Raw genomic sequence first — 13,263 nt, 5'->3', positions numbered from 1 at the left:
CCAGGAGACACAACACCTGTTAGAAAGGAGGGATTTCATCACATTCAGTGTTCCCCCTACTTTTCAGATTAGAGAGACAATATAGACAGGCTTTTAAAATGATGATAGTGCAGAAATACAAGATAAATGTAGTTTGATCTCTGCTAATGTATATATTGTTCAATAAACTTCATTTTGGAGTAATTTTCAAAGTATGGAAAAGTTGCAAAAATAATCCAGAGTTTCAGAGATCCCCTGCCCTATGTAACATTTTATAGTGCCATAGTACATTTGTCACAACTAAGAAAGCAACATGATTGCTTTACTATTAACCAGACTTTAGACTGGTTGTTTTTGTTTTTTCATGTTTTACTAGTTTTTCCCTTAATGTCCTTTTTCTTCTCCAGGATTCTGTCTAGGATGCAATAATTGGCATATCTCCTTAGTCTCCTCTGCCCTATGCAATTTTCTTAGACCTTCCTTGTTTCTCGTGACCTTGACAGTCTCTATCTTTTTTTTTTTTTTTTTTTTTTCATGCCCCTGGCATACAGAAGTTCCTGAGCCAGGGATCAGACCTGAGCCACAGCAGTGACCTTGGAGCCATTTCAGTGATATCACTGGATCTTTAACCCGCTAGGCCACTAGGGAACTCTGACATTGAGAGTCTTGAGGAACAGTAGCCATAATGTCGCCATTCATAATGTCGCCCATCCCATACTATAGTCAGGCTTTCTGCATCTGTATCTTTTTATACATCTTTGTGGCTCAGTGAATATATGTTACCATTAATAGGAATATTTTTTTTCCTCTGTAGGCAGTCCCCTGACTTGTAATTCATTGCTAAAAATTAACTTCTAAAGTAATTCTTTTTTTTTAACCCATATAGGTGTTTTTATTATTTTTTATAATGATTTTTATTTTTTTCCATTATAGCTGATTTCAGTGTTCTGTCAATTTTCTGCTGCACAGCAAGGTGACCCAGTCACACATACATGTATACATTCTTTTTTCTCACATTAGCATGCTCCATCACAAGTGACAAGACATAATTCCAAGTGCTGTACAGCAGGATCCCATTGCCTATCCATTCCAAAGGCTATAGTTTGCATCTATTAACCCCAAATTCCCAGTCTCTTCTATTCCCTCCACCTCCATCTTGGCAAACTCTTAAAAGTAAATGTGCTTTGTCCAAAGCATCATTGTTGTGATCAGAGGTTATGTTTTTGACCAAAAACTTACCAACCATCAAAAATACATTACATGTGTTCTCTTATGACATAGTGGGTTAAGGATATGATGTTGTCACAGCAGTCTTGCTGTGGTACAGGTTCCATCCCTGGCCTGGAACTTCCACTTGTCACAGGGGTGGTAAGTAGGTAAATAAATAAATAAATATTTAAAAGGGGATTGACTTAAAATTTATACATATTATTGACTTGACTGCTATACCTCAGAGATAAGAATTCATAATGATTTATATTAAGAAAATCAAGTTCCAAGGCATAGAATTTTATTTATTTTTTTTCTTCTTTTTTTAAATTTATTTCCCCAATAGATTATTTTTTTTTCCTACTCTACAGCATGGTGACCCAGTTACACATACATGTATATTAGGTCCTAAAATGAATATTGGGAGATAAACTAGCTTGGTTGTTCCCAAACCAGGTTGCAGGTCACATCCCCCTGTGAGGCTTTCATAGTATCGATCCCAGGACCCTACTTTTTGGGGTTTGGAAGCTGGTGGATGTTTATATTATGTTGTGGTAGGAGACAAAAATTGGGAATCCCAGATTTAAATACTTACAAAACCTAGGTTTTAGGATTCAGAATTTCTGATCTTTCTGTTGGGGATGAAGGTGGGAAAAGTATTGTTACTTTCCTTCATACAGAGTTTCAAAAGGGGACCGGTTTTTCCTAATTCCCCCTGAGGGGTCTGTGCAGAATATGTGAAAAGGGGCATCTAGAGTGTTGGGCTGTTTGTGGGTTGGTTCATGCTTCTCAGCCTCTAGACTTTCACACTTCCTTAAACTGCCCACGATTATGATGTGGAGAAGTGAGCGATTAGTGCTGATTGGAAGATAATGTCTGAATGGGATAGAGAAATGGTAAACCTTGAAAAGCTAAAAACTACCTGGAAATTATAGTATTTTGCAACTTTATGAGAAACATTAAAAGAGGATTCCAAATACTCAATTTTCCAAAAAATAAAATAATTTATTCTTAAATTTGTGATGGCTTATGTGGTCTTTTGGGGATAGATCTGCCTCCTCATCATTCTTTTCTTAAACCAACGTCAGTGTTAATGGATTTTTCCTGATTGGGAGGTACCTTCATAGAGGAATTTATATAAAGAATAATAGGGGAAAGTACCCAAACATTTTCTAGGAAGGTTTTAATTGGCTATCCAAGAAATTTTCCTTATTCATTATACTAAACCTAACACTTAATCCAGGGTGATTGGGTCTCCCTCTAAACAGGAGATGGGTTGTATTTAATCTTTTGCAAATTAACAAGTATAAAAGCAGAAATTAAGTCTTCTAATTATAGATATTCAGTAACTAATCATTTTAGCTTTTATCTAAAGTATTTTTCCATTTGTCTCCCCTTGGGTAATAGTGAGAGCCAACTTCATGGTAAAATTCCATAAATAAAAAATCATTTCAAGAAAAGTTAATATCAGTTGAAGAGAATATTTCAGGGGATCAAGATAATGATTTCCCATTGACGAGGTGTTAAGCAGCCAAAGATATTTTGGAGCCATTGACTTTTTTTTTTTTAAAGTCAGTGAGTATACACTGAAAGTGATAGATGGAATATCTCTGATGAATTTTGGTTCTAGAGCTTTGGACTCCTTTAGTTTAAAACTGTGATCAGCTTGCTTTTGGCTTTATAAAAGTGTGTGTGAGGGGGGAACTAAAATAAATAAATATCTTTCTTCTTTATATTCCATGTATATTTTACATTGATTTTAATTAAAATTAGATTTTGAACTTTGAAACTATCATGATGTTTTCAATTTCTTCATGTCCTTCCTTCCTTTTCTGACCCAAATAATGGTCTAGTTCTTTAGTAAAAGTAGTCGTAGGGTTCAAATCAGCATTTTTGTAGAAAAAAATTGTGAGCAGAAAATTCAAGGTTTGGGTAATATCAATTTTACTGATAATTGAGAAATTCCAAAAAGATATTGCTATTTCTTATTGTTGGATCAATAGTAATTCAAAAGAGAGGTGTTTTGTATGCCACATAACTAAACAAATGTCATTTGTTTTCAACTCTGGCACAGATTCTCTGGCTTTATACAAATCACTTAACCTTTCTTTGCTTTTGAGTTTTCAAGCAAGTAAGCATATAATGAGTTGATAATCATCAACCTTACTCATAGAATTACTCTACAGGATATCTAAGAATGTCAAATTACCTTAGCATGATTGTACAAATAATAAATAATTGTGTACTCCCCCAAAATCACTTATTTATAAATTTGTAAGTTATTACCTTTGCTTTCTTAAAGGATAGAGTTCTTGCAATGGCTAATTTACATAATTTTCTATTTAAATGCCTGTAATTAATGTAGTAAAATTAGAAAATAATTAATGCTAATAATTTACAGAATTACAGTTTTCATAAGTCTTTTTTTCTATGTAATGCAGTTTACACATAATAAACTTTCAGTTAGTCCATTAATAACTTAATTATCCTAAATAGTTTTATGACTTTATAAAGGTCCTTTCTTTGAAGGATTATAGGACTTTTATTTGAAGTCAACCCTCACTCTCCTCTAATTGCCTTTAGCAGCCTGCTTTCACCGAAGAAGGAAATGTTTCCATTTTCTTACTGCATTCTCTGTTCTACTATAGCAAAGTTAGTTGTAGGCTTTTTTCCGGGTACGGCTGAAGCAGCACTCTTATGAGTGAGATCCCTCCCTTCAACTTTTAAATGAAATACATAATTCATATGTGCCCATCATAGATATACTAACACTTTAACATACACAGGCTCACATATGTAGCTACAAGTTTGGGCAACCACAAAATCAGTTAATCTGTGCAAACCTCGGAGATTCAGGATGTTGAATCTCCACATATTTTTTGTTGAGTCCCTTTCTGCACACTTTGTACTTGTATGTAACTCATCTGAGCTTCAATTGAAATTGCAAGGAACACACACTTAACCAACTCGGACATGCACTGCAGATCTTTCATGTCCCTAAACCAGTATAACACACACAATTGGTCATACCTCCCTTCCAGATTTCTTGCGGGGGTGTGTGCGTGGCACCTTCTCAACCAACCTCATTGCTATTTGGAAAGTGTAGCCGTTGTGGCAAAGGAAGAAAAAAATGAAGTGTAGAGAAGAAATAGGAGGGCATAGATTGATTAGTGGTTTTAAAACTGTTCCACAGAAAGCTAAAGTGGACTGGCCAGCAGGAGAAGGGATTCCAGCTCCTTCCTCCAATCCCTGATCTTGAATTTGGTTGTCTTTGTCTAGGGCATTTGAAGGACTTTCTTTGTCCTCTGTAGTATCTTTATTTTGTAAAATGTATCGATTTAATCCGCTGACAGGCTAGATCCAGCTAGAGATGATAGGAAATGAGGAACAGCGTGGCATGTGTGTGTGCGTGTGTAAGGTGTGCTGTGTTTGTTTCTCATGTTGAATAGACCCAAAGTAGTTGTACCTGAAAAGTTAAAACAAAACTCATATCCGCTTCCCAAATGCACATGAAATCGCATCTTGACTTTGCTAGTAAAGATGTTTATTTTCTCACGTTGAATCTATAACTTAATTTTCTTTTTTGTGGTTTGTAAATTAATCTTTTACTTTTATGATCAAAAGCACTATAAATATGTTGTGTGAAATACTGAAAGAATAAATAAAACAAGAAAAATACTCCCTGAGATGACACAAGGATAAGTAGTCTGCTTTTAGTAATAGCAAAAAAGAGAATGTAATTATTAAGATAAATTTTTAACTAACTTCCTCAAATTAAATTAGAGTTGATTTTATTTCCTTAACCATATATTTTAAATGTAACTGAAATTAAAAAGAAAAATCACTCAAAGTCATTAACATTCCTATGGATTAGTTTAAGTGTTTAAACAGTATTTAACTAGTGTGTACTGTTTTCCTTTTTAGATCGTTGTATTTGGAACATAATATTTGCCTGGCTGAGATGATTCAAATCAATGGTTTTCAAACTCTTGTTTCTTGGAGGTTTCTTAGAAATGCCTTAGGGGCCAGCATGTGAGTCAAAGGAAACAAAGCAGGCGGGATTCCTGGCTCCCTTGTTTCAACTCAGGCAACCTCACATTTATCTCTTTTGTACATCAAGAGTTCTGCTTAGGATTTCAATGAAAAGGAATTCCACTGCCAAAGAGAAACAAAAAACCTTGAAAATCCCTGGCTTAGATCAAGCCTTACTCTATAGCAAGGAGCTGACTCCTAGAGTTTCTTCCACACAGAATTGAAATTGTACACTTTTTGTTAAACTATTTTTCACACAAAATTTGAAGCTGCATGTGTGTCTGTGAGTGTTAATAAATAGGTACATCATGTGCGAATTCTTAAGTATCTTCATTTTTTCATGTGTGCTTTCAAAAATTATTTTACATGATATGGCTCGACATGCTGAATAAAATAGGAAGGTTCTTACTGTGAAGGCACTTTGGGGCAATTTAACATTCTGTGGGAGAAATATAGTACCAGCATGTGGATGAAAGCATGGTCAGTGGTTCCTAAATGGGGAAGGGGTGCTTAGAGCATGCAGAGGCATAGAAGAGGTGGTACTTGAAATGCTATTTTTTAATTAAAAATAATAGCTTAACTATTTTAATTAACATTCCTTGTAGAATATTTTTTAATTATACGAGTTATACGAGTCTACTGTAACAAATTTTGTGTTGAGTTTGCGAGAATAAAGGGGAGCTGGTTGGGTGCAAGAGATGCTAGTAGTAGATGGTGGTGGTGGTTCTTGTTCAAGCAGTTCAGGGAGGGCTCCGTGTAGGAAACAGATATGTCGGTGGCCTTCTAGGTCATCTAAGAAACTTGAAATTTAATTTTCAGGTTAGTGTAGAAAAGTACTGAAGTGTGTTCATTGGAACCACATGATCAGATTAGTGTCTCAGAAGGCCCTCAGACAGCAATGTGCACAGTATACAGAATAAGAATTATAAGGGAGCAAGAATGGGAATGAGGAAACAGTTCAGATCAGTTGCAGAGATCCAAGTGGGAAATGATGAAGACTTCGAACAAGATAGCAGTGGAGATGGGGAGGATTGGGAGAGGAAGAAATTGTGAAGACTTCCCAAGTGATTGGATGTGGGACGTGAAAGAGGGGGCAAGGTCGATGATGACATCAGAGTTTTGACTAGTGCAGCTGGGCAGATAGATAGTGTCATTCCCTGGAATGAGGATGGAGGATCCCAGGTTTAGCAAGTCAGTGACGGTTGTTCTGTGAAGGTGCATGTGTTCTAGACCCGGATCTCAAAGTGTACAGGCTACAGCCACAAGCCCTGGAGCCATTGTGTTTACATCTTTATCCACCACTTGCTGGTTCTGTAGCCTCAGAACTCTAAGTCCCTTTCCTCATCTGTGAGGTGGGAAAAATATTATCTACTGTCTAATGTTGTTGTCAGATAAAGTATAGCATGTAGGAGGAACTCCATGCATATTATCAAATATTGTTATTATTCCTTCCTCAGACCTTAGTTTCATCATTTATGAACTTGTGAATGGTGTTGGGGGGGGCAGGTTTGTGCTGGATTAGATGATTTCTGGGGTCTTTTCTAGCGATAAAGGTTTTCATCCCAACTTCATATCTGCTTTCTATTTACATGTGTGTGGACGAATACAGTTTTACTAAAAAATGTTAATCATTCCTAGGAACTTGCCACACCAGACTCAGATTCCCCAACCGCAGACTACAGGTGAGTACTGAAAGTAATAATCTGATGTTTATGGATGAAACTAATAGGTTAAAAGATAATTCCAATACTGTATAATTTAGGAAACTTATCTTCACCAAGTAAGGCAAAGCAGTTATGTCATCCCTTCATCAGAGTTAGAACCTCAGAATAATAGCTTAGATTATTGCTTAGATTGGCATCAGAGTGATAAACACAGGGTAAATGATCTTAGAGCAAAAGCATCCACGGAGGTCCTGCCTAATTAAGGAAGACTGAATAAAGTCCCCTTCCTTCAGCAAAGTTCTCTATTCTTCCTCTGGGTATGAAAGATTCTCAGCTTGGATGCTTCCAGGATTTGTCTCAGTAAGTGAGCAGCTTGAAACTGACTCTGACAAAAGGAAACCATTGTGACGAATCACTGAGGCTTCAGGGGGATAAATGAGAAAGGGTTGGCCTGGTTTTAATGCTGCTTTAAAAAGCTGTTATAACATGACTAGTGACAACAAGATGGTGGACAATTCTCCCTGTACTATTCTATTTCCCTAAGACTTGCTTTCTTTAAGTTTATTTCTTTCAAGTGTCCCTAAAAAATTTCCACAGCCAATTATTTCATTCATCTCAGTACCAAGTAGATAACTTATTCATGATTGTCTTCCAATTAGTGGTTGATTCCTAGTTCTAATTGCCGAGCAACCAGTAATGCCTTTGTAGCTCTCTTGGACAAGCAAGAGAAGTTTTAAAAATGTAAGTTGGATGTGGAATTCTGAGTATGAATAGTGGTATTGTGGTCGGGAAGCTATTAAGTCTCTTAAAAACTTTAGGCACGTATAGAAAATTATTGCATGTTTTCATTCAAAAAATTATCTTCTCTATTACTGCTTTCGGGAATTTAAGGCGATTTTCGTTTGACAACTTTTCAAAGATTTGAGGCAAGTATCATGAAGTTGTTCATCAGATTTTAATTATGAAATAACATTTATAAGAACTTTCCCCACAATTTAGATTGCTTGTTTTAATTAAATGCAAACACGTTTCAACAAGATTGTTCAATATATTGATGCTGTGGTGTTTTTACGGTGTGAGCCTTCAGGAGACTGATGAAGGAATAAATACTTGTGTTATCTAAAGAGCAAAGAAATAAATGAATCCCTACTACCACTGATTTCATGATTTTTTTTTTTTTTTTTTTGAAGAGGAAAAACTTTTAAAGAAAATTTCTGTGGTAGAAATGCTAGAACTTCTTTCTCACTAATCTCATAGACTTCCATCTCTCCTGAGATGTTTTTCCTTTGATTCCTAGTTATTTCAGACAAGGAGTGAAGCAAGACAATAGCTAGAAAAATAGTAAATATTTCTTTTGAAGATTTAAAAAGATCAAGATTTTATTTCTTCCTCCTTTCGTTGGGGGAAATAAAGAAACCTAAGTAGATGATATTAAGGAGATTTACTTGATATTTGTATAAATTTTTAGCAAGTAGGCTTGTTAGCTTGCTACATTTTAGTAATAGGCAGCATTTCCAAATACAAGGACAATTTATGCCTGAGCAAATGTTATAAGAGCCAAATTTCCCTAGGGGGATTTTAGGCTGTTCAACATAATTTTCTAAGTTATTTTTCTGAAACAGGTTTTGGGGAGGAAGCATTTTGCTTGAGTCAGGAAAGCTTTGATCTCCTTTTTAGTTAACATTGTAGCCAATTACCTTCTTGTCTTCTTATACTTTTCTATAATTTAGAGTAGATTATTGCCTAAAGTGCACTATCTCTTCTTGGTTGTTTTCTTCTTGTCCTTGTTTTTGGTGAGTCCCCAAGTACCTAAGTGCTAAAGGGAGGGAGACCACCCTAGCATTTTTTTTTTTTATATAATTATGATAGATTGTTGTGTTTCTGTCTCAGATAAATAAATGTAAAGACCAAATAGAGTCGTGCCTCCTGGAGGGAAGAGCTAAACGGGCAGGTTTACATTCCTTATTCCCATCCTATTCATTTGAATGAAAAAATAAAGTTTGTTTCTCCGTGTGTAAGTTACTCTATTCTCTCTGCATATGCATGGATCCTCTGCTCTGTATGTCTTTCCACGGGCACCACAGCTTTTCTCTTCCTCCATCCTGGTTGTCCTAGTATCACAAAGAATTTGCAGCTTCCTATAAGGAATCTGTCAAGGGAGGGTATATTTTGAAGTTTGTTTTACTTAGTTGTTTTCTTTTAAAAGATCATCAGAAGTTTAAGAAATGAACCAGGTGTTGGTGTTATAATCCTGGACTTCAGCACTTGCTGAGATAATAGAGCAGTTAAAAGTGGACGGTAGTCCTACCTTTTGGACCAGACCCACGCCATTAGTTTTGATGCCCCTTCAGGTTTTCTCATTTTCTCTGCCCTTCCAACCCACACGACATTTTCTAAAGAGCCACATTAAAAGGTACAGTCATTTGTCCTGCAGTCAAACTCATTCTTTTTGTTTGTTGTGGGAGGAATTCTCAGGCCATGCCTTTTGAGAAATACAGAACATTGTAACTTTGACCCAAGGAAGGGATGACTAATAGAGAATTTCCTTTTTTTAAAAAAACCAAATGTGGAGAAATAATGCAACATAATTATAATAATGTTAAGAAGATGGAAAATTATGCTTTGCCATAATTTTTTTTCTCAAAACCTAAAAGTGTTCATACCTAACTCATATCCATATTCATTCTTACACATTGCAGGTAAATGGTATCCCTGAAGAAAGAAAACTGACTGAAGCAATGAATTTGTAATCAGACAATATAGCACTTATATCTTATTTTTTCTCTCTTCCAGTAATGCATGAGCTTTTCTGACATATGGTATGCATGTTGACAGTATTAAGTATATACTAAATAATACAGTATAACATTCATTTTACTAATGTATTTTTTTTTGTACTTAAGGCATTTTTGACAATTTGTAAAACATTGATGACTTTATATTTGTTACAATAAAAAGTGATCTTTAAAATAAATATTATTAATGAAGCCTGGTGTCTGGCAAAACTTACTTCAGAAGGTATTTGATTACCTGCTCTTTAGTGGGAATCTTTTATTGAAAGGAACAAATTCATGTGGTCATTCTTTATTAAGATTTTATTAAGCACATCATATAATGTATAAAATGTCTATGCTGACCTCCAAGTGAGCAACCCCATTACCAAATAGTTTTATCCTTGTGGCTTACAAAGCTGCTGCTTCTTTTTTTTTTTTTTTTTTTTTTTGGTCTTTTTAGGGCCACACACACGGCATATGGAAGTTCCCAGGCCTGGGGTTGAATCAGACCTGCAGCTGCCGGCCTATACCACAGCCACAGCAATGCAGGATCCAAGCCACATCTGCAACCTACATCACAGCTCACAGTGACACCAGATCCTTAACCCACTGAGCGAGGCCAGGGATCAAACCTGCATCCTCATGGATGCTAGTCAGATTCATTTCCACTGAGCCACGATGGAAACTTTCAAAGCTTGTTCTTTTATTTTTATTTTTTTATTATTTTTTTTTATATAATGATTTTAATTTTTTTCTTTATAGCTGGTTTATAGTGTTGTTAATTTTCTACTTTACAGCTTGGTGACCCAGTTACTCATACATGTATACATTCTTTTTTCTCCTATTACCTTGCTCCATCATAAGTGACCAGACATAGTTCCCAGTGCTACACAGCAGGATCCATTGCTAATCCATTCCAAAGGCAATAGTCTACATCTGTTAACCCCAGGCTTCCCCCACCCCTTCCCCTCCCCCTTGGCAACCACCAGTCTATTCTCCAAGTCCATGATTTTCTTTTCTGTGGAAAGCTTCATTTGTGCCATATATGAGGTTCCAGAGAGAAGTGATATCATATGGTATTTGTCTTTCTCTTTCTGACTTACTTCACTCAGTATAAGAGTCTCTAGTTCCATCCATGTTGCTGCAAATGGCATTATGTCATTCTTTTTAATGGCTGAGTGGTATTCCATTGTGTATATATACACTACATCTTCCTAATCCAATCATCTGTTGATGGACATTTGGGTTGTTTCCATATCTTAGCTATTGTGAATAGTGCTGCAATGAACATATGGGTACCTGCGTCTTTTTCAAGGAAAGTTTTGTCCAGATATATGCCCAAGAGGGGGAGTGCTGGGTCATATGGTAGTTCTATGTATAGATTTCTAAGGTACCTCCATACTGCTCTCCATAGTGGTTGTACCAGCATACATTCCCACTAACAGCGCATGAGGGTTCCCCTTTCTCCACACCCTCTTCAGCACTTATTATTTGTAGACTTATTAATGATGGCCATCCTGATGGGTGTGAGGTGGTATCTTGTGCTAGTTTTGATTTGCATTTCTCTAATAATCAGTGATGTTGAGCATTTTTTCATGTGCATGATTGTCATCTGTATATCTTCCTTGGAGAAATGTCTATTCAGGTCTTTTGCCCATTTTCAATTGGGTTGTTGGCATCTTTGCTGTTGAGTTGTATAAGTTGTTTGTATATAAGATTAACATTCAGAAATCAGTCTCATTTCTATATACTAACAATAAAATGTTAGAACAGGAATACAAAAATATAATACCGTTTAAAATTGCACCCCAAAAAATCAAATACCTGGGAATACACCTGACCAAGGAGGTAAAAGACTTACATGACGAGAACTATAAAACATTAATCAAAGAAATTAAAGAAGATGTAAAGAAATGGAATGATATTCCATGCTCCTGGGTTGGAAAAATTAATATTGTAAATATGGCCATACTACCCAAAGCAATCTACAGATTCAATGCAATTCCTATCAAATTACCCATGACATTTTTCACAGAACTGGAACAAACAATCCAGAAATTTCTATGGAACCACAAAAGATCCAGAATTGCCAAAGCAATTCTGAAGAGCAAAAACCAAGCAGGAGGCATAACTCTCTGAGACTTAAAATTTATTCATTTATATACCACTTCTTGGTGTGTTTTGGGCTCTTTAGATTGTGGATCTGATGATCCTCAGTTCATGAATGGCCACCTAGACTGCATACTTAACCTGAATCTATAATCAGATATTTGGTTTTAGAAGCACACCAGGAGTTGTTACTTTAAAAGAGAATAGTTACCTGCTGAGGGTGACAGGAATTAGCTCCCAAACCCCAGGCTCCCCTGTGGTAATACGACTTTCAAAGCTTAGCAGAGTTTCCTTATACCATGTTGGTCAGCCTCATGCATCTTGGACAGTGTTGGATCTATGTGGCCATCAGACCAACTAGCAGGGTGCTTTTGTTGCAGACTAGACTATCTGGAAAACCTTCTCTCTGTCAGATTTCTGTGTCACCTATGAGTTGATCAGAGGATACGCAAATGTGCTCTAAATCTGATTCCAGAATCTAAGAAGATTCTCTGTTAGTATTGGGTGCAACAATTTTGTCTTCCACTTAGGGAAAAAACTTAGGGGGAAAACTTTGTCATGTTCTTGACATTGAGACTCCCCCTCCCAACCACACTCCTTCCTGGAACTTAACAGAGGATGTAGTTTCTTTGATTTCTTAAAGATTTATCTCATATTCCTTTCCAGGACAACTAGGGCATTGCTACTTGCTGTTCTTCTGGACCAGTCCGCTTGAGGTTGTAAGTATATTGGGTCAGGGTCACATGTGAGGAGGAAGGGAAGGTAGCCACAACTCCAGACAACTAGACTGGGGCACAAAGCAGAGAGTTAACAAACTGTTGCTCCTACCAGGTGAAATCAAGCTGTTCTGGTAGTTAAAGGAGCAGGAACAAAGTAATCCAGGATTGAAGTTCCCGTCGTGGCACAGTGGAAACAAATCCGATCAGTAACCATGAGGTCGTGGGTTCAATCCCTGGCCTTGCTCAGTGGGTTAAGGATCCAGCATTGCCGTGAGCTGTGGTGTAGGTTGCAGACACGGCTCAGATCTGGCATTGCTATGGCTGTGATGTAGGCTGGCAGCTGTAGCTCAGATTGGACCCCTAGCCTGGGAACGTCCATATGCCACAGGTGCGGACCTAAATAGCAACAAAAAAAAAAATAATACAGAATCTATGAATTAGGAACTGTAGATCAGGGGCTGGGAACTTTACTCATCTGTGCTAGGAAAGAGACTACTGTGAGGATTGGAAAAGGTGGTTGGCGTTAGTGTCAGTTTTCACATATTGATTAATTGAATCACTGACCATACTGAAGAATTGAATGGGGATAAGAAGCACTGGCTTGCAGTTCCCTCTAAAATGTGATCTTGCCTCTGACTTCGTTTCTGATTGGGGAAGAAGGGCCAAAGAGTTTTCCCAGTGGTTGTTGCTACCATAATAATCCTTACTTTATGGGTTAAAAAAAAAAAAAAAGTGGGAATTCCATCTCATGCTGAGGGTTTCTCTCCCAACTAAGCA

General features: G+C 36.7%; 1 protein-coding gene across 8 annotated transcripts in view; it reads left to right on the top strand.

The window, feature by feature from the left end:
• The window catches only part of SGCE (sarcoglycan, epsilon), a 71,191-nt gene extending 61,320 nt beyond the window's left edge, over window positions 1–9,871 (top strand). For 4 of the 8 annotated variants that reach the window (XM_021101978.1, XM_021101974.1, XM_021101977.1 and 1 more), the window contains 3 exons: window positions 6,859–6,902; window positions 7,776–7,810; window positions 9,584–9,871. In XM_021101978.1, coding sequence (XP_020957637.1) covers window positions 6,859–6,902; window positions 7,776–7,810; window positions 9,584–9,634 — 130 coding nt within the window. In that variant the 3' untranslated portion in view covers window positions 9,635–9,871. The remainder of the gene's footprint in view (window positions 1–6,858; window positions 6,903–7,775; window positions 7,811–9,583) is intronic. The other 4 variants (XM_021101979.1, XM_021101976.1, XM_021101975.1 and 1 more) reach the window with 2 other exon arrangements.

Source organism: Sus scrofa, chromosome 9, assembly GCF_000003025.6.
Source record: "Sus scrofa isolate TJ Tabasco breed Duroc chromosome 9, Sscrofa11.1, whole genome shotgun sequence".
NCBI lineage: Eukaryota > Metazoa > Chordata > Mammalia > Artiodactyla > Suidae > Sus > Sus scrofa.
This window is presented reverse-complemented; position numbering and strand designations above follow the sequence as displayed.